This window comes from Maniola jurtina, chromosome 7 (assembly GCF_905333055.1).
Source record: "Maniola jurtina chromosome 7, ilManJurt1.1, whole genome shotgun sequence".
In the NCBI taxonomy this organism is placed as follows: Eukaryota; Metazoa; Arthropoda; class Insecta; order Lepidoptera; family Nymphalidae; genus Maniola; species Maniola jurtina.
In genome coordinates this window covers 7,398,688-7,419,527 of record NC_060035.1, presented here as the reverse complement: position 1 = coordinate 7,419,527, position 20,840 = coordinate 7,398,688, and the positions used below count along the sequence as shown (strand labels likewise).

The 20,840-nt window shown below is 35.4% G+C and overlaps 1 protein-coding gene across 26 annotated transcripts in view; it reads left to right on the top strand.

Annotated features, from left to right (window-relative positions):
* LOC123866996 overlaps positions 1 to 20,840 on the top strand; it is a 128,097-nt gene that overhangs the window by 71,994 nt on the left and 35,263 nt on the right. For 22 of the 26 annotated variants that reach the window (XM_045908802.1, XM_045908801.1, XM_045908812.1 and 19 more), the window contains 4 exons: positions 13,854 to 14,002; positions 16,301 to 16,580; positions 16,658 to 16,789; positions 19,150 to 19,332. In XM_045908802.1, the coding sequence (XP_045764758.1) occupies positions 13,854 to 14,002; positions 16,301 to 16,580; positions 16,658 to 16,789; positions 19,150 to 19,332 (744 nt within the window). Of the gene's footprint in view, positions 1 to 3,949; positions 5,114 to 13,853; positions 14,003 to 16,300; positions 16,581 to 16,657; positions 16,790 to 19,149; positions 19,333 to 20,840 lie in introns of all 26 variants that reach the window. The other 4 variants (XM_045908806.1, XM_045908808.1, XM_045908807.1 and 1 more) reach the window with 2 other exon arrangements.

The window sequence follows — 20,840 nt, the reverse complement described above, 5'->3', positions numbered from 1 at the left end:
AAATTCTAAAGTGTATTTGTCTGTCTTTCTATCTATCTCTTACTTTTTCAAAGCCCATCTGTTTAATTGATTTTGAAGAAAAGTACACAGATAAATCTAGGAGACGCACATCTAGGCTACTTTTTATCCAGAAAAATCAAAGAGTTTTTAAGAGATTTTTGGAGTCGCGGGCATCATCAATACAGAGTAAAAATTTGACCTCATAGAATTTTACGAAAGCTATTATTACAAAAAGCTATTTGGATGAAGAACATTTTGAAACTTTTTGAGTTTAATTTGACGTTATGTGATGAAATGATTCTAAAACCTCGACCGATGTTTTAGGATAGAACTCTGAAGCTTCAAATAACAGCAGTCAGGCCTCAACTGCTTACAGAGACATTTCACCCTCAGTTTACTAACCTAATCAATTCATACGTGTAGGTTGCGCGCCGTATTATTATCGAACCACTAATATAATTACGATTATTGCAATCTTATTACGTAAACTGTAAGCAATGTCGTAAATACTAAACGATAGATATATATAAATAGTGTAACGACATTTTTGAGTGATGTACAGTAGAACGTAATCCTAAAAACTATGAAATTATCTTTAATTTTATATACGTGAAAGCACTTACACTACTGTAGTCTGTACTACAATATCATACCAAGCTTTACAAGTATAGCCTAGTAGTAGATAAATATAAACTGTAGTGAAACGTAACATACCTAAGTGTAGTTATCGATACAAAACGAAATAAGTAATAGGTACTATTCCTATTGCCTGAAATCGTATATAAAATTGTTTTGTCCTTCGAAAAGAACTCCTTATCTAATTTATTGTTTGAACTGCATCTCCGCTCAGTAGGAAGCTCTTGTAGATGCACATCTTCGTATTGGACGTCAGATTCATCCAATATTATGTAGGTCGTGTTTGTTGAAGCGATGCAAATAGATTTCAGATCCATTTAAAGGCCATGAACGAAGCCGTCGTGATAGACCAAATGCAATGTTGCTTTGTTGCGGTGCATAACGCCCTACTTCCCTTGGGACGCGCCGGCTGTTAGCGTAATTAAAACGTGACAAAACTACAAGAAATACATCAATCTCACGCCATGAATGGAATACAAAGTAGCTTACAAGCTAATCCTACGTCTTTTTTTTTCCGAAATGAGTTCACGCTTATATCGTTATTGATAATGTATGAGGGGCGTGTGGCCTCGTTGTGACAACGCATTTCCATTGATTGCGATTGTTAAGCAACGTTGACCCAAGTCGATAACTGGATGGGTGACCGACTTTGGAGGTCTTTATTTGGCCTTTTCGCTTCCTCCGTACCTTGCAAATCAGGTCAAGCCGTCAATCCTGGTTATTATACTTCGCATCTTTCCCGAAGATGATTACTGTTTACATGCAGCAGTACGCCAGTTGGTGCTGTCCCAACCACATATTCAAAGTTATAAAATACTAGCCGATGCCCGCGACTTCGCCCGCGTGGATTTAGGTTTTTCGAAATCCCAAAGGGAACTCTTTGATTATCCGGGATAAAAAGTAGCCTATGTGCTAACGCAAGATATTATCTAACTCCATTCCAAATTTCAGCCAAATCCGTCTTGTAGTTTTTGTGTGAAGGAGTAACAATCATACACACACACACACATACACACAAACTTTCGCCTTTATAATATTAGTGTGATTTATTTTGAAAAGTATAAGTAATGATTACTATTTGTAATGTAAATAGAACCCAGAAATATAAAACAGCTCGCATAATAAAATTATTGAATTCTCGTGGCGCTCCTAATTTGACCGATTTGCATTGCATCGTTTTGTCTTTGCCCTAACGATCCGACTTTCAATCGCAATTATTCATACCCCAGTTTGCCTCATTTCACTTTTTCTTCGAGTATTTACAAATTTTATGGCATTAAATTAACCTTTTTAGTGAAAAACTAACTGATCTTATTCAATAGTAATAGCGATCTTATCTTCTCATATCGGTTGGATTTTACAATTACACGCAATTAAGAGTACCTCGATACTAATTGCGGAAGGATCTGGGATTAAGAAAGGATCTTAGAACCCTCGGGATTATTATCCCAAGAAAATCTTTACCAGGGGTCATGACCGTAAGCATCGAGGAATAATGAAGAGGAGACATAATTAAAAATTATAGATTCTAGTTCAATTTTGAAGTAACTAACCCACTTGAACAACATGGAATACAAAATTTAGTTTTGTATAAGATTTTTTTACTTCGTGTATCTACCCAGGCATGTTTTACGAAACCAATGTCATTCAATTAATAGGTAAAATACTTGTATGCATAAAGTTAAGTGCAATACTAGTACTTAACATAATCCAATAACTAAGTAATATAATATTATAAATGCGACTGCGTTTGTCTGTTTCTCTGCTACGTTTTCAGGGCCTATCTGTTAAACCGATTTTGACGAAAGATTCAAGGGTATCTTACATCCTAGCGATGGACTACTTTTTTCCCGGAAAGCCAGAGTTCCCATAGGATTTTAAAACCTGAATCCACAAGGACAAAGTTGCGGACATTATCTTTTTGGTACAGAGATAGTTTGCATCCTGGGGGCGGACTTAGCTACTGTTTATTTTGGAAAATCAAGGAGTTTTCGCGGGATTTTCGAAAATTCATGCAGTCCAAGTCACTGACATCATTTAATTTATACATACTCGTAGTTACGGAAAATACGTTAATTCCTAGGTATAAAATATAATGTTCAGCAAAACGTCGATTTCATTTCAGTTCTACAATAATACCTTGACATCTTGTTAACGTCCTTCCCAGAGAACAACTTATTTCAAATCCGGACCAGCAACATTGACATTCATTATTGCTGTTTATATTTCCTGTTACACTAGCTATCAGAAATTCCTCTTGAAAAGTTTCAGTTGTAACAAATAAATACTTTTAACTAGGCTTTTCAGAAAGGTAACTCAATAATTTATATCAGTACCTATCAGTAAAATAAATAGGAATAAATCGTTAGTAAAATAGGAATATAACCTTCTGTTTAAAGATTACCAGAAATCTCTCTTCAAAAGTTACATTTGTAACAAATAAATACTTTTTTAAGAAACAAACAAATACTCTATACTACTTAACAAATAAATACTCTTATAAGAAATATTACTCAATAATCAAGAAGAAGTACATAATATTGTATCAAGATTTAGATTTATTTTAGATGTTTTGAAATCCTAAAATAACTGAGAACTCTAAAGCAACTCAAAAATATTATCGACAGATATCTAACATAATTTCTTTGAGCACAGCTGTCTTATAGCGCCGAGGTGAATAATAATTAGCCTTTGTTGTCTCGTTCTGGAGATGCCTAATGAAAACTACAGAATAGCTACTGAGCTATCGTTACGTTTCAGACTGATATATATATATATTATAACACTACCTTCCTATTGTACCTATATATATATATATATATATATATATATATATATATATATATATATATATATAGGTACAATAGGAAGGTAGTGTTAATCACAAAGCATACAAGCACAAAATTTTTCAAGCATTATTCCTAAGTTTCTAATAAACTAAAGAAATAATTTCACTATTACTTGATACCTTACTAAGTAGTTTATTAAAACTTTCATGCTTGACACATAATGTAAAAATCAGCTATATTTACATAAACCCAAGCAGCGATTTAATCTGGTTTTCGTGCCCTTTGATGTTTAGGTCGGCATTAAAGTATGAGACGAGCGTCCGTCCGGTATAGTATAATTCAATTTATCGTGCCATTTAAAACCCAATAATTAGGTATTAATAAAGGCATTAGGTACCTAAGTACTATGAAATATTGTGGATGATAATTTATTAATATTCGTGTTTGATTCAGTAACATGAAATATTTATTTGTAACTTAATTTACTTAATTACTCATTGATACTTTATTTTACTCATTGATAGATAATAATGTTTCATAGATGTCTATCAATCATCAATACAAATATAGCTAAAATTAAGAAACTACCAATAAATTGAGAACTTAATTTGCAATAAATGAAGTCAGTGAGTGTTCAAAATGACATTGAACTGTAAGATATATTATACAAGATGTCGCATGTAATGCAGTAAGGTTAGATATAAAAGTAGAGAGGACAGTAACAGGAAGAAGTTCGGTTGTAACTCGTGATGAGGTGACGCTCGCGCGCCGGCCGCCGACGCCGCTCCTCGCCAATGATGGTGGAGACGCACCGCGCGCCGCCGCCGCGCAGCGCGCGCGCGCCCGCGCCGCGCGGCAAGCCCGCCTCCGCCTCCGCGCCGCCCTCGCTGGCCGGCAGCGGCACGCTCATGCACCTGCGCCGCCGCCGCCACAAGACTGTCCACTTCGGGGAAAACCTCCTCATGCAGGTGTGCGCCGACCGCGAGCACTTGGCGGCGCTCGGAGCCAGAGTACCGGATATATCCTTCTGTCACAAATCGCACACGGGCGTCGCTAAGGGAGACGCGCGCTTCTGTTGCGTTGCGCATCACTGCTGCTTGGCCGGGGGCGCTCTCGTGGCTTTGACGTCTAACGGACGACCTAAACCGCACAGGGAGCGCAGCGCAGACTCGCATTCGAGCGGCGGCGAAACCGCAGACAGAGGGGAAGGCGGTGGCGGTTCGGTTTCGAAGGATTCGAAACGTAAAGTGAAACATCACCATCATCATCATCACCATCACCACCACAAAACACACACGTGTCCTTATCACGATGTCGCCCCTCCACCGGAAGATGAACCTGAAGAGAAGTCGATAGTACCAAAAAAAACCGTTTCGCCTTATCTCTATATCCCTAGCAAATTAGAGCCGAACGTGCAACAGTTATTCAGTTTTATAGAAAGTGTACTAAGTGCGTGGGCTGCTGAAGAAGGATTAACGAGCACCGGCGAATACTCCGAGCCGGATGAGCGTATAGTTCGTCGTCGTAAGCTAAATAAGTATAAGAAACGTACTGATGTACTCAATATACGGCGTATCGTGTACGAGGTGTCCATCTTACAAGGCGCCAAACTACTTGGCAACGTAAGATATCGCCACTATCACTGGAAAGGGACAGCTCAAACCTGCAACGAATCGTTCCTGAGGAAGGTGAGAAAAATCTTAATCTCTAATAGGTACCTAATATAAGATAATTTCAAGTAGGTATGGTAACATACGAGATCTTATTCAACGCTTCTGACATATTTTGATAATAATTTTAGCCTGCTTCTATTGCAAAACAATTTAACGTATATAACTCACAGTGATTTGTTGTCCAAACGCAATCACCATATTATTTACGGAACGATAACATCACCGATAACGCAATTAGTTTCTAAATAATTACATTTGACTACGTAAATTAAATTAAATTCCGATTTATGGCCATATTACGTAACGGATGTGGATGTAATAATTGCATTTTCATTTCCAATTCCAATTAATCCCTTTAAAGAAACACTATTTCAAGTCCTGCTATAGCGGCTATTTGGACAATTTAATATGTTGATTCTACTACGAAAGATTAAACGGAAAATTCTTGTTGTCTGTTTATTTGCTTAAGCATTACTTTTTGCAGCGGTTTTCCCCTTCACTATTTAATTATATTTCACAAGGAAATTTGATATATATATTATATACCTAAACTAATAATATTACTATATACGAAATACATTCATTCATAATAATATAACTGGAGAATAGATAAGCTCACCCATGTGAAGCCGGGGCGGGGCACCTTCTGCAAGTTTGAAAGTGTATGCTTAACTTGATTTACTGAGACGGAGTACCTAATAATTAAAAAAAATAAGTGCATATTACATTCCTTTAAAAAAAACTTTATTCTCTTAGAATAAAGTAGGGACATTGTCTTCCATACGTAGTTTGATGTTATGGTATATAAAGCCCCACTTAATGTACCTGTGAAGCTCTCAATTGGTTTCACAATAACCCCTTACAATAGATAGCTCGGAGATAAAAGCCAGCAAAATATAGCTAACATTTTGACCTTATTTTAGATTTCTCCACGAGAGGCTGCAATTTCCTTTTTTACTAATGAGGCCTTTTATTTCCTACTTTAGAAAACTGCCTAAGTAGATACAGTAATTATGTTTCCATTTATCCATATACTAATATAAATGCAAAATTGGGTCTGTCTGTTCGTATTTTACGGCCCATCCATTTAACCGATTGTGACGGTTACAAAGAAAACTTGCATCCTAGATACGGGGGATACTTTTAACCCAAAATTCAAAGGATTCCTACGGGATTTATAAAAATTATCATTTAAGTAATATCGTCAAGCCAAATTTTATTCTTCAAAACAGAATAAAAATTTCCAGAACTAGTAGTTATACAGCTTCGAGTAGTCCGAGTTTTTATCAGTTCAACACTTTCTAACAACTAAATTTGTTCGAGAGGAAAACGATTTGCAACCGACCGACGTGAATACGTACTCAAAGAAATTAAACACCTACATTTTGCAAATTCAACATTATTAGAATTCAACATTAGGTGCACCAACCTGTCGTAAAGACGTGGGAAAAGAAAATAAATAATAATGGATAGAATCAGGCGTTACTTTGCGGAAGTTCATGTTTAGCAAGAAACAGTTAAAAATTATTTTGCTATAATCCGCCAACTGTTGGCGGATTATAGCAAAATAATTTTTAACTGTTTCTTGCTAATAAATAATAAAGCAATCAGATTCGTCCTACTATAAATCAAGTATTTCCTGAAACAAATAGGAGAAGCAAATATTATGTAAAACTTGTAGCTTATACTGTAGGGTTTTTATCCTTCCTTCCAATTCTTGTGTGAATAATCTATTTGAATTTCCGGAGCCGCTCAACCTTACTTCATTTGAAATTTCCACGGCTAAGGCGTAGGATGAATTGCAAAACGGAATATTTGCTACTGAAGCTCGATGCCCGAAGTTGACGATACATTAGCCACAAAACTATACCCAACGATTTAGCAAAGCCAAAGTTTGTTTCCTAACTATGACTTCTATCGCCAACTAGGCGAGGCATAAATAGGTGCCTAGGTATTTCATTGTGAAGTTTTAATATAATTTGCGCTACAGTAGTCTACCGTATCTATACTAATACTAATAAATAAAATTGGAGTGTCTGTCTGTAATTTCGAAATAACTACCGCATATTAAGGTCATATGGTTATTTGAACGATACTATAACTGAATCACACGTTTTTAAAATTTTTGTCTGTCTGTCTGTCTGTTTGAAAAGGCTAATCTTGGGAACGGCTGAACCGATTTTGACGGGATTTTCACAGACAAGTAGAGAATTGACCAGGGAGTAACATAGGCTACTTTTTTAACCGACTTTCAAAAAGGGAGTTGTGTTTTTCTACCTATGTACACCGAAATCTCCGAGATTTCTGAACCGATCTGCGTCATTTCTTTTTTAATCGATAGAGGAACTTTGCGACATTGTTTCATAAAAAATTTGGAGTCCAACTCCTCAATCCTGATGCTGCAGGGGATCTGACCAATCCACGCGGGCGAAGCTACGGGCATCAGCTAGTAGCAAATAAATAATAATTTATCTGATTTTGGTGCCATTTTAAATATAAGTGATGTTAGAGTATGTGCATATGCTAAAGCACTTACTAAGACGCTTTCTTACTTTAGCATACATAATATTATATGTGTATGCTAAAGTAAGTACGAATATTTTAGATTTAGATACTCTTTGAATTGGCGTTTACACTGATATTAAAACACAATAATTTATCGTGTTAAAATAATTATGTTCTTTACGTGCTCCTTTGTGAAAAATATTAGTAAGTACTTTTTACTTGACTACAAAGGTTTGTTATCCCAATTATTATTATTTGTCCTCTCATACTCGTAACTACCAAACTACTCGGTGTCGGTGGCTTTATCTTAGCGTTCCACGTCTCATAGGCTCATCGATGTACAAAGGCTATTATTATGACGGCAAGTTAGATCCAATATGTAACAATATCTCTACATATTTATACTCAATATGACTTATTTTCCTATGCCTGTGAATATGAAAAACAACAAGTTTAAATTAAAAAATAACACCCCGACAAGTGAAGGTTACAGTAACTTGAAAAGAGCTGATAACTTTCAAACGGCTGAACCGATTTTCTTAGATTATAGCTCGCACTCTCGATCAAGCCACCTTTCAAACAAAAATAAACTAAATTAAAATTGGTTCATTAGTTTAGGAGCTACGATGCCACAGACAGATACACAGATACACACGTCAAACTTATAACACCCCTCTTTTTGGGTCGAGGGTTAAAAATATTGGGAACAAAGTCAGTGATACTTTATCAGATGAAAGATCTCATTGAGTTCTTCTTATTTCAAATAAGATAAAAAATGCAAAAGTGTGTCTGTCTGTTACTTTTTGAAGACCCCCACCTGCAGGCTTATCCGATTTTATTACCATGTTATTGTGTTTTTGTTTTGAACGTTATCTTGTTATGCTATACATCTTGTCTTGCCTATATCATAAGTTACGAATATGTCAAATAACTTTTCGAAAAATTTTGTCAATTGCAATTTTTTGATTCGCGAAGTAATCTTGAGTTTAATATTCAAATGACAACCAAACCATGTTTGTTTAAAGTGCACAATTAATAAACTCCTAATATTGGTTGCCAACCTCCGATAGCAGATGCACTCAAAGACAAAGACGTATTTAATACTTTAAAAGATGCTTACATAAAAGCGGTTTTACTAATAAACGTTGTTTAGCAATGTGAATAGCTTAACATAATTACTGTATTTCTGTCATCATTAAACAACAAAGCAAAGTCAATAAAGCATCGTTGAACTAAACAACCGCTTCAAAGAAGGTATTTATTGGTAAGATCGAAGGTATTTAATAAGATTAGCCCCATCTAAATTCGTTACAATCCACTCTACAGTTATTAGACTTGTAGATGTTTCAGTCAACGACGGTTGAATGGCGAAAAACCTCAAGAGCTTTCGCTTAGTTGTCGGATCAAGAGTCGGATACAGAAGGCACCATTACGTTCTTGAGACGCCTTATTAAACGTATTTACAAAATAATGAATAAATTTAAGGAGATTTAGAAGAATACATTATTGATATAGTATTAAGAATACCAAGATACCCAGTTTCTTTGAAATTGAATCCTTTAAAAGTTTTGAATTGGATTCCTATTTATTACCCATTCCTTCTGCATGTTCCATTGCATTAAAATCAATTTCGCTACCTTACAAAAACTATAAATTGAAATTTTTTTTTTTTTAAATCTTGGGTATGGAATTTGAAAAAAAAATCTTATTTAAATTGCTTAAGTATATAAAGCTGATCGTATATTACGGACGTCTCAACAGTTGACGATAGCAAGAGCCGCAAGATGAAAGACGCGAATCTGCTATTTTTTGGCGCATCTGATGCATTTGATTTGTGCTAAAGAAGTTATTTGCATTTACAGTACCTACTGAAAAAAGCAAACTTCTCTAGTAGCGGTTATTGGGGTGATCTTTTAAAAAATCTTAGTATAGGAACTTATTTTTACCCCGCATTCCCAACATGTCCAATTTCAGGATATAATTTAGTTGTGGAATGGTCAAGTTCGTCCTCGACCCCTGCATAGTCGAAATTTCACGGACTCGTACGAAGCGATTTGCATCCTCTTTTTCAATACGCACTGCTAGACTATGGAATGCCCTTTCGGCTTCAATTTTTCTGCCAGCTACAATATTGGCACCTTCAAAAGAAGAATGGATAGGCATCTTCTAGGCAGGTGCGCTCCATATTAGGCTGCATCATCACTTACTGTTTGGTATGATTGCAGTCAGGCGCATATAGTTACAACTTGACGTACTTTTATGTCTTTTTGTTTTGAAAAGTAAGAGGACGCCCGTGCCGCCCTCGAGGGTCATTGAGCGGAGTGTACGGTTCCGAGCCCCGCATGCGCTTTGTGTAAAGCACTCCTTATTATATTTTTAATCTTAGTATTTCATTTTATCAAGGTGTTTAGTTAAGCTAGGTACATTAATTCTGCTGGCGGAGTAACGAGGTGTTGTCGGTCCCTTGTGCTCCGTCATTAGCGGTGGGATGGAACTTCGTGAGGTTTTTGGTCGGTAAGAGTCCGACATAACCAATGTGCTCCTCCGTGGCCAGTGTTGTCCATTACCTCCATCATAAGAGACGTTCAATCATCAATATTACCGCATAATCATCTATTGGCGTCCAAACACGTGGCTGCAATTTCATCGTAATCAGATAACTGGAAGTAGCCGAAAAATCAGTCACTTACCAGTTTTGACGGAATAGCTAAATACGAACAAATTGAACTAAACAGACAGTAGCTAGAGCAAAGTAAAAATTTTACTTTTAGTCACTTTTAGTTTTGTATGCAACTACCTACAGCCACATCATATTTTTGGTGTGAAAATAAAATTGCAAAACTATGTACTTCGTGTAAATTATTATTTAAGACCTTTGTGCAAACGTGGTGTAACTAAGTAAGTACTTATGTATGCATACACTTTTTTCACGCCAGCTCCATCGTAGCTTTCAAGGTTCTACAGTCTACAATGAAACAAATTGCATCAATATTCCTCTACATGGTCAGCTACGAATATAGGTACTCGTATCTACAGATAATCTCGTTATTTCTATTTCTATGCACACCACACACGCACCGGATACAGAAAACTTTTTACGTTGGCGGTTTAAAAAAGGGAAATAAATATATATTCCGCCGTTTGAATTTATTTTGTTGCTTTGCTTGAATTTCAATATACTTAAGATTTTTTGCTGGCTAATTTTATTGTTCTTGCTAGCCAATAAGTAGCATATCAATTCACTATGCTATAATGGAGCTGACCAAACCTCAATATTAAGCTGATTGTTTAAATGATACCCTGAAAAATAATGTTTTTCCGTGGTTTTCCCTAATCTATCCAAGCGGGCTATCACACTATATTTTTAAAGTAACATAGTTGCGGGGAAACTGTTTTTGAAACATTCTGTTTTTATATCTAGCTACAACAAACAAGTGGGGTAACAATTTCCAGTGCTAGAAACGAGGGCGCGAGTGCCGGCAAATTGCGTTATGCTGTGGAATATAGCAAGAATACTTAAACGTATGGCTTACCGTCTTTGTAATTTTTTACCATTAAAACATAATTTTTTTGAGTACGTATTCATGTCGGTTGGTTGCAAATTGTTTTCCTCTCGAACGAGATTAATTTGTAAGCTTTGATGAAAGCTTGTGTGATTAAAATATTACCTACTCGTTTGTCGAGATATCCAAAAACTAGCCTACTGTACTCTAAACTAAGCTAGGCCTGTTTGAAAATCGGTGAGGGGCGAGAATACCTGAAAATCCCGAAACATGTCTATCTTAATTTTTTAACAGTGAACCCCCAAGAGTGAACCCATAAACTAATAGTAATTTTCAAGGATATATAAACTTATAAAATGGCGGACTTAAATACTTTCCTAATATGCTGAAACAAATTGTATTACTTATTTCATTTCTAACTGAAAGCCTAAAAACCATTTTTTGGATATATGTATAAGTAACTTGAAAAATGAGGACTTGTATACAAACTTTTGCACCCTATTTAACCCTTAGAGTTTCCAAAAATCATTTATAGTGTATTCCTACTTCTAAAAAGAACCTACGTCATAATTTCAAGTTTATTAACCCCTGACACAAAAAGAGTGGTGTTATTAGTTTGACGTGTGTATCTGTGTATCTGTCTGTGGCATCGTAGCTCCGATATCAATGTCTCTTCTATATGATAATTTTTGGTTACGCTTTAATTGATTTTAAAAAATTGCATTTAGCCTACATTCAGCTTCGATAATTTTATTTTGTTTATAGCGTATAATTTTAAGAAACCCTTGTAATTTAATACCGCTGTGACATTATTAGACACTAAACTGAAAAAGCTTCGTCTCGTGAACAAGATTAAAATAAAGTCTGGTAACCAAACTCTATAATTCTATTCCGACATCGAGCTACGTTTCGTCGAGCTTTATGCATTTCTACGGACGTTAATTCTAAAGATGGTATAAAATGTCTTGGATTAGTATTACTCCTCCTGCTTTGAGGTTTCGCTTGGTGTATTCCCAAAGAGAATACCAGCGTAGGTATGGCGTAGGTATTCCAAATTTATTTTATCCAATGTACGAACCCCCTTTTAGTTAGGCGGGCATATTATTATGGCCGCTTTCTTTTGGTAGGTACTTTTCCCAATTTGCATATGTTGTTGACGAACCCTGATAATGTTATTTCAAATTAATTATTAAATGTTTAAACTATTACTATATACTAACTATTATTACAAGTGTAAATTAAAAATTTATAACACCCCTGACAAGTGAAGGTTACAGTAACTAGAAAAGAGCTGATAACTTTCAAAAGACTGAACCGATTTTTTTGGATTATAATTAAGAACACTTTCGATCAAGGCAACTTTCAAACAAAAAAACTAAATTAAAATCGTTTCATTCGTTTAGGAGCTACGATGCCACAGATAGATACATAGATACACACGTCAAACTTATAACACCCCTCTTTTTGGGTCGAGGGTTAAAAATAGGGGAAAAGTGGTGTTTTCGAAGTGAAGCTTCTTATTGTACGCTATGCGCTACAATGCCAAGAAGTAAATAAAATAAAGAAAAAACTAATTGCTCATTCTCATAGTTTCCTTCACCTTTGCTGGTCATCAGCCAAGGAGCGCTGCAGTTCGTGGTGGGTAATTTATATGAAGTATGTCAACTTCTAATACAATTAACTGTGACGCGCGGCGTCGCTACTGTGGAATGGAAGGTGTCTCGGCTGCTGTCGGCGGCAATCGGACTGGGCGAGCGGTGACGCCAGGAAGACGGGAGTGAGTGCAAATCTAGATGGCTATGCACACTCTAGATGGCCACGCACACTCTAGATGGCTATGCAATTCTGGATGGTTATACTTACTTCAGATGACTGTGCACGCGAGGAGCAGTGTTTTGTTTTATTTTTGTTTTTTTCCGTAAAAATTGAGTTTGAACTTGAGGGGATTATTATTGTACAATACAGACAGTGTGATTCAATAAATATCATTTGTAAACCCTAAAACAGTGCATGTTTTAATATAACTTCATAAAGTACCAGCCTAGCATAAAATGCAGCTCTATTCACATGACATCAGTTGTTCGAACATTGGACTGTCCAGTCCATCCACTGCGATCAAAACTATTTTTAACCCCCGACCCAAAAAGAGGGGTGTTATAAGTTTGACGTGTGTATCTGTGTATCTGTGTATCTGTGTGTCTGTGTATCTGTGTATCTGTGTATCTGTCTGTGGCATCGTAGCGCCTAAACGAATGAACCGATTTTAATTTACTTTTTTTTGTTTGAAAGGTGGCTTGATCGAGAGTGTTCTTAGCTATAATCCAAAAAAAATTGGTGCAGCCGTTTAAGAGTTATCAGCTCTTTTCTAGTTTTCTTGTAGAAAAGAAGGTTACATAACCGTTAGGTTCATAATATTATGTCAATTGACAAAATATGTCAAGCTGTCAAGATGGACGTTGCCTTGATACATAATTATTTATTTGAAAATGATGTTTTGGAAAACTCAGATACTTTGTCGGGGGTGTTATAAATTTTTAATTTACACTTGTTTACCAAAATGCCTTTTATCGGGCGTCCTAATTATTTTAAGATTGAAAAAGTATTTTGTTTAGTGTTATTTAGCAGATTACAAATCTACAAACTTTAAGACTCGATTCCCTCATTTTACCGATCATGATGAGCTAGAGCTAGATCGAAGCAACCAAGTATTATGTAAGAGTTAAATAGTCAAACTTGTATCTGTGCAGATATCCGACGATGATCGCATGTCGCTGACCACGGCGGTGTCTGATGAAGAGGATCCGGGTGAGAGTGCAATGAACTCCCCGTACAAAGGCAAGCAGACTGGGGCCGCGGCTGCCTCCTTTAACTGCACTGGTGCTGTTAGGAAAGCTGGGTAAGCAAAATAGTAATTACCATCAATTTAAACTGGATGTATCTTGTTTGACCAAAGTCGTCTCTAATGAGAACCGTTACATCCAGTCCTCAGCCTTTCTCATTCAGCCACTTCCCGTCATCCTTTTTATATCTTCGGTTCTTCGAGCTGGAAGACACCCTGCTCTACGCTTACTTGTGGCGGTCTCCGCTTCAGGACTTTTTTTGCTCCCACAACAATTCATATTATGGGCTGCCTTGAAACAAATGATTTGTTGCTTATCGTTGCGGCTGCCTCATTAGTTCCGAACCAACTTGAGGATCTTTTCACTTCAAGTAATGTTCTCGTGTTTCGTTTTTATTTTAAAATTAAATCAATTCGTAAACTCTTCATTTCTTCTCATAAAAATACTTGTTGGAGAGTATTCCAAGCTGTTTAGGTGGCAGTAATTATGCATGGCATTCATCAATCAATCAATTTTTTTTTCGTATTAGCATACTTTTGGTATTGGCAGATTGGGGTTAAAATCAGTATTGTGAGATTATCACAATTTAATCAGCATTGTGTGATCATAATAATTTAAACTTATATAGGTTAGTACGGCACGCTCAATGTGGTTCAATATATTTAATTTTTAGTGTACAATAAAATTTCAAATCACAAATCACAATCATAATACATTGTTACAATTATAATACCTAAGTACATATAAAAATTGTACTGGATCAAAGTCCATAGAAGTTTACATTTACAATGAAACATACTGTAGTTGAAGGTGACCAAAGTTAATAAGCCCCTTAACATTGTAACCCGTTGGATGAAATCCACAGAGACATATGTGATTCAATGGCAACAGAACCTTCATCAGAATATTCTGTCCGCAATTTCCACTACAGAGTTATCAAAGTTTCGCATACTCGCATACTCTGATGGCACATCTGACTGCAAAACTCATAGTGACTAATTTTAAGTTTTTTGATCGCTTTCAAGTATTCAAGACCGTACGCAATAGGGTGGAGCCTTTAAATTGAACTCTCGATTCTCATTCTCTATATTATAAAAAGAATGCATTGTATCTCCAGTATCGGCATTATTGTGTTATCACTCTGTATATACAAAGCATAGTTACTATAGTAATTTGACTCTCGTATAAAAATCGAGCTAGGGATCAAAAAATCTGTTGAAACAGTTTGTATAATAGTTGTTAATATGAGTTTCTATATACTTATGAGAATACATAAAACAACGTAGATTGGGTCACATAAATAAATCATAATACCATATTAACCTATAGTATAATGTTAGCTATTTCAGTTGTAGTTTTAAATTTCCCATGATAGCAAATCGGAACAATTTGTAGTGAAGAAAATTCATTTTAAACAAAACATTTTTTTAACAGATAAAAAGCGAATATTAATGCAAAATAAAATGATTCCGTTTCCAATTCTGAAGAAATAACTTATCTTCTATTTCAACGTTACTTTCAATTTTGGAGCTTTCAATAAATAAGTGCTATTAAAAATAATAAATGGTCGTTACTCATTCTATCAATGAAAATCTGATAGTCAACTTCTTTATTTGTCCTCTTATTTTGTCTCAGAAAAAGACGCCCATAATATTGGGAAATAAATATCCATTCAACCTTACAGTGCTTTGTACATTCACGCTTCCGCGAAGATAAACAAAGGTGTAATAAAAGCACCTGTCTTTCTTAAGGCTTAAAATTATTGTGGAGGCAAGGAGGTTGGAAAAGGAAAACAAAGAAAAGTGATGCCGTAGAAAGTTGACGAGTTTCCTAGAGCCTACAGCGTCCTTTATATTCCTTAAGGCTACAATTCCTGTCCCATGAATCCCAAATGACCGGAGGGAAATCTTAGCCGTGACCTATTCAAAGACGCTGTGAAAACGTAAAGCACAAGTTAGAAGACAGGATGTGCCCTCTTCGATGACTTTTATCCGTAACGTCTGAATACTTTTGAGTTAAGTTCTTTTGAAAGGAAATCCTTTTTTGTGCGGTTTTAAAAATAACTTCTTTCTCCCAATAATACCTACTTACAAGCAAAACGTTGTTAAAACTTGAAAAGGTTTTCACAATAAACAAATTATCGAAATTTAATACAAATAATATTATGAAAGGATTATAATATTTAGGTATATTATGTAAATTGCATTCATATCCATCAAGTATTTTTAACGTGACATATTTAGTTAGGAACAGACAAACAAAAGAAAATTGTTTTAGGCTCTGCACTAGCTCTATATCTTTACATATACAAATATAGATAGATAATTAATAATCTTGCACTGCATTTTATACAGATTTTTGAGTGTGAAGAAGTGGCTACTTCGCAAGAAGCACCAGATTGAGCTAGCTCGCAAACGTGGATGGAAAGGCTACTGGGTGTGCCTCAAGGGCACTACACTACTGTTCTACCCTTGTGACTCTCGAGAGGGTCGTTCAGTAGAAGCCGCACCAAAACACCTCATTATAGTTGATGGAGCCATCATGCAACCAATACCGGAACACCCTAAACGCGATCACATATTCTGTTTGAGTACGGCCTTTGGCGATGCATATCTCTTTCAAGCCCCATGTCAGGTATGTGATACATTGTTATTTCTTCTGTAATATGATAGTGAAATCAATTTTACAACACTCAACCTATTGTGCCTTAGGTGGAGCTCGAAAACTGGGTGAATAGCATACATAGTGCATGCGCTGCGGCATTTGCTCGTCACCGCGGGAAAACGGGAACGCTTCACCTACTTCAAGAAGAAATTTACCGCCTCGAGAAAGCTATAGAATCCGTGAGTGCAACATTTTTTTAATAACAAAAGCTATCCAATTAATTTTTAGAAAAGTCCGCAAAGACCCAGTTTCTGAACGCAGTGACTTTACAATAGGTATGCGTTAAGCGGTTGTGGTTCACTGCAGTACAGTCAAAAGGTACTGGATATAGTGCTAAGATAAAAATATAGTAAGGCACATCCATCACCGCCCGTCGCATCGGCTTAAACCTACAGAAGTATTATGGAAGTATTCTTTGATTCTTAGATTATCGATTCTTTCTCAATTTTGCATTTAATACCATTGTTAAAAGAGTCATTTTTGAATAAATAATGACTTCTACAGTGCTCGATAATAAGACCAGTATGTATGTATAAAATATAGTGAAGCACTGTGTACACAGATTTTGTTTCTTCTTTCGAGCTTAATTATCACAGATATTTTAATTATTCAGTGGCAGGTGGTTAATAATACGATTCTTTCGTATTATTAACCAAATTTTCAATAATCTCTTAAGATTGTTACTCGTAGCATTGTACAAAAGTTAATTGTTTGATATACACAATTATATCAGTTGTATCAGGATCGTAAAACTTGCCTATTGTTTCGTAAGTTTTTTTAATGATCTTTTTGTAGTATGATTTTGCATCGATAATATCTACTTTATTTATTATAATATAAGTAGGTTCGTAAGTATTTTCTGTGATTTCTTATCATTGATTGCAACTGTGAAGTAGTAGTTTGCAAACGCTTCTAGTTTGTGGCACTGGCATGCGGTCTAGGGCGTTCCCCGTGCAAATCGAGGCAATTTCTGACCCGCATTGTCCGACCGCAACTCGCATCAAAGCCTCTACCACACGGTCTGATCATTACATGTTTACTGAAAGTAAATATATGCTTAAATTTCAGGAATCCCTGCCACGCGAATTGAATTTAAATAAGATCTAAATTGAATAATATTATGATTTACGTCCGGTGTGCTAATTGACTTTGAAACCAATCTAACGCCGCTGCTTTAAATCAAAATAATAAAGTGTAGGTGTATTTTTTACCAACTTTTGAAAACCAGAGGTCAGAACGATGAGTGGTGAGCGCTACATGGTCTTATCAGTAGGAGGTCCTGGGTTCGATTCCCGGCACGAGAAATTTGGAATTTTATAATTTCAAAATTTCCTCTAGCCTAGTCTGATGGGAGGCTTCGGCCGTGGCTAGTTACCACGTGGCTAGTAATCGATTTAGTGTTTTGGTTTGATGCTGTGCAGAAACCAAAGGGTTATGGATTTAATAAAAACTGCCCCCTTCATTGCTACCCTGCTTTAATCTTAGACTGCATCATCACTTTGAGATTGCAGCAGGATTGTAGTCATGGGCTAGTTTGTATAAAAAAACGCCCTATACATATAAATCCAAAATTTGTCAAAATGTTTTTTCACAAAACCCATGATGAGAATAATCTCTTTGATTGATGAATCCACCGTGTTGATACGTGTAGTTACGGTACGCTACGGAATCGCGGGCAGTGATCGCAGGCAGGTGGCGTGCGCTTATTAATATTCATGACATACTTCATGCCCTGTAACAGTTTGTGGACCGCGCTTGTCTTCAAATTGTGTCATATTATGTTATCTTTAACCGCCACTATGACGTTTCACATACCATCTATCTAAATTAGAAAAAAATATGGTTCCAATATTTTTTTCTATCCCGCGCTATCAGTAATGAATAGGCGAAAGTCTTTAACAGAACACTTTCTAGTCTATTCCCTTTTTGTTCAACATGTTATGTTGGCACTAATCTTCACAAATGTTATTTAAGACAACAAGATTAGAGTATTGTAACGAAATTAGCTATCTACGTATTCGAATAATGAAGTTCCAAGATTAACATCTAAAATAAAGTGATAAACTATAAAGCTTCTTGACAAAGTATGTAGACATTGAAAAATATTAAAAGTCTCGAAGGTACAGTTATCTTTTACGATATGATATACTCGTACGGAATAAGGGCCCTACTATCATAAATTTTAGTGTAACTGACAAAATTAGAGATACTCTAGATCATTAATATAAGAACGATTATAGTGAGTTATATTATATATATAGTATATTATATACGTACAACACTTGGGAAAAAAGCTTTGCCATTTACTGCTCACTGAGTAATGTTTTTCTTGGAACATTTGGTAAATGACTTCGCGAGATCTATTTACTTTTTACTTTAAGAATTATGTGTTTGTAAATATATAAAAAATAAAACGATAAGAAATTACTACTTCTTTTTACGTTGCAATAAAATCAAGTTCCTGTTTTACTTTTATGCGATCGTAGGGTTTCAAAAAGAAAGACGAGTTGTTGAAAAATCAAATATTTTCATCTAACAGGATCACAAGTTGAAACATATGGCCGACTTGCAGCAATCCGTAGTCTCAGACCCTGAAACAAGAGCACAGTTGGCTGTACAGATGTTGCAATGGGAGGAAAATCTCGAGAGATTACACTGCGAACAATTCCGCCTTCGATGCTACATGGCGAGCCTTCAAAGCGGCGAGCTACCGAATCCTAAGGTAAGAACACTATTCCTTTTTTCCCAGCAGCTTATGTTCTCAAGATAAACTCCCCGCGATCAATGTCTTATAATATTAAACTGCATGATGCTCACGACTTTATTTATTTGGATTTAGGTTTTAATTCTTTGATTTTCCAGGATAAAAAGTTACCTACATCCGTCTCCGGGATGCAAGCTATCTCTGTAGGTATTGTTAAAAACGGTCTAGCAGATGGAGATGAAAAGCAAACGGACAGACAGACACAATTTATTTTTAGAGTTCCGTACCTCAAAAGGAAAAACGGAACCCTTACGATCACTTCGTTGTTTATAATATTAGGATGGATAAAGTATGGATTCTGCATTCTTTACAACTTACAAGTTCGAATAGTTGGATTACCTACCAGGGAAACTAAGATTAAAGTAAAGTATGAAGTTCAAGCTAATGACTTAACCGCATTTTAGTTTATTTTAAAAGTATAAAGCTTTCAAGCTAAGTATTTAACTTCCTTTAGAAATGAAATACTAAATCAAATGATAAAGTACAGTTATACTAATACGTCCTTTAAAAATTAAAATAATAACAGGCACAGTTACTCTACATACAATTACAAAAATAATAATGATAAGAAAATTGGATTGTGTTCGTGAATAAAGTAATAACGTCCATCCTAAAAATATCATGAAATGGATGGTTATGAGTTAAGTTGACAGAAAAGTGATATTTGTCGACTTCTCAGTGTCCAAATTGATAGATCCGTTGACCGGTCCTGCAAGTGGGTATGTTACGGCAACCCATGTCATGCCTCTATGAATTTTCTTCGAACAATTGAAATGAAAATGGCTATTTTATGTTGTATTGATGTGTCTACATTCTATCTCATTGTATTTGAAAGTTATACAAGTATTATTTCTACAGCACACACATTGTGTTGAGATTCTCAGAACGGACCAATTTAACATCTCAACATTTAAATCATGTTTATAAGTTATTTATTATTTTGAAATTAGAAATGACTACTTCGGAACATTTCAAGCGTAATATCACCGTATTATTCATCATGATCATGATGATCTATCAAAGCCTTTTACGATTAATTATACCTATAATGTTGTAACAATTTAGACAGTTACAATAAGTAACAGAAATAGATAAAGAACATTACAATTTCGGTGGAATTAACTTTTTTGCATTATTGCACTTAGAATTCCTTATTCTCACTAGGATTCTATCATAGGATTATTTTTCTCAATACTTATTATTTTCCGATATTTTATCGCTTGTTTTAAAGACATCTCATAATTCTACATATACATATTATATATTTTTTGTTTCAAGATATATTTGATGTCAATATTTATATGTATAATTAAGTATTGAAGAAAATAACATTTCAGTAAATCGATACAATTATTGACTAAATATTTACTTATTTTTTGTACGAAGTAGTTATTATTAGATAAAGGCTACGTAGTACCTACCTCTATTTAGGGAGAAAGTTACCTGTTACCTGTAACCATGAATTG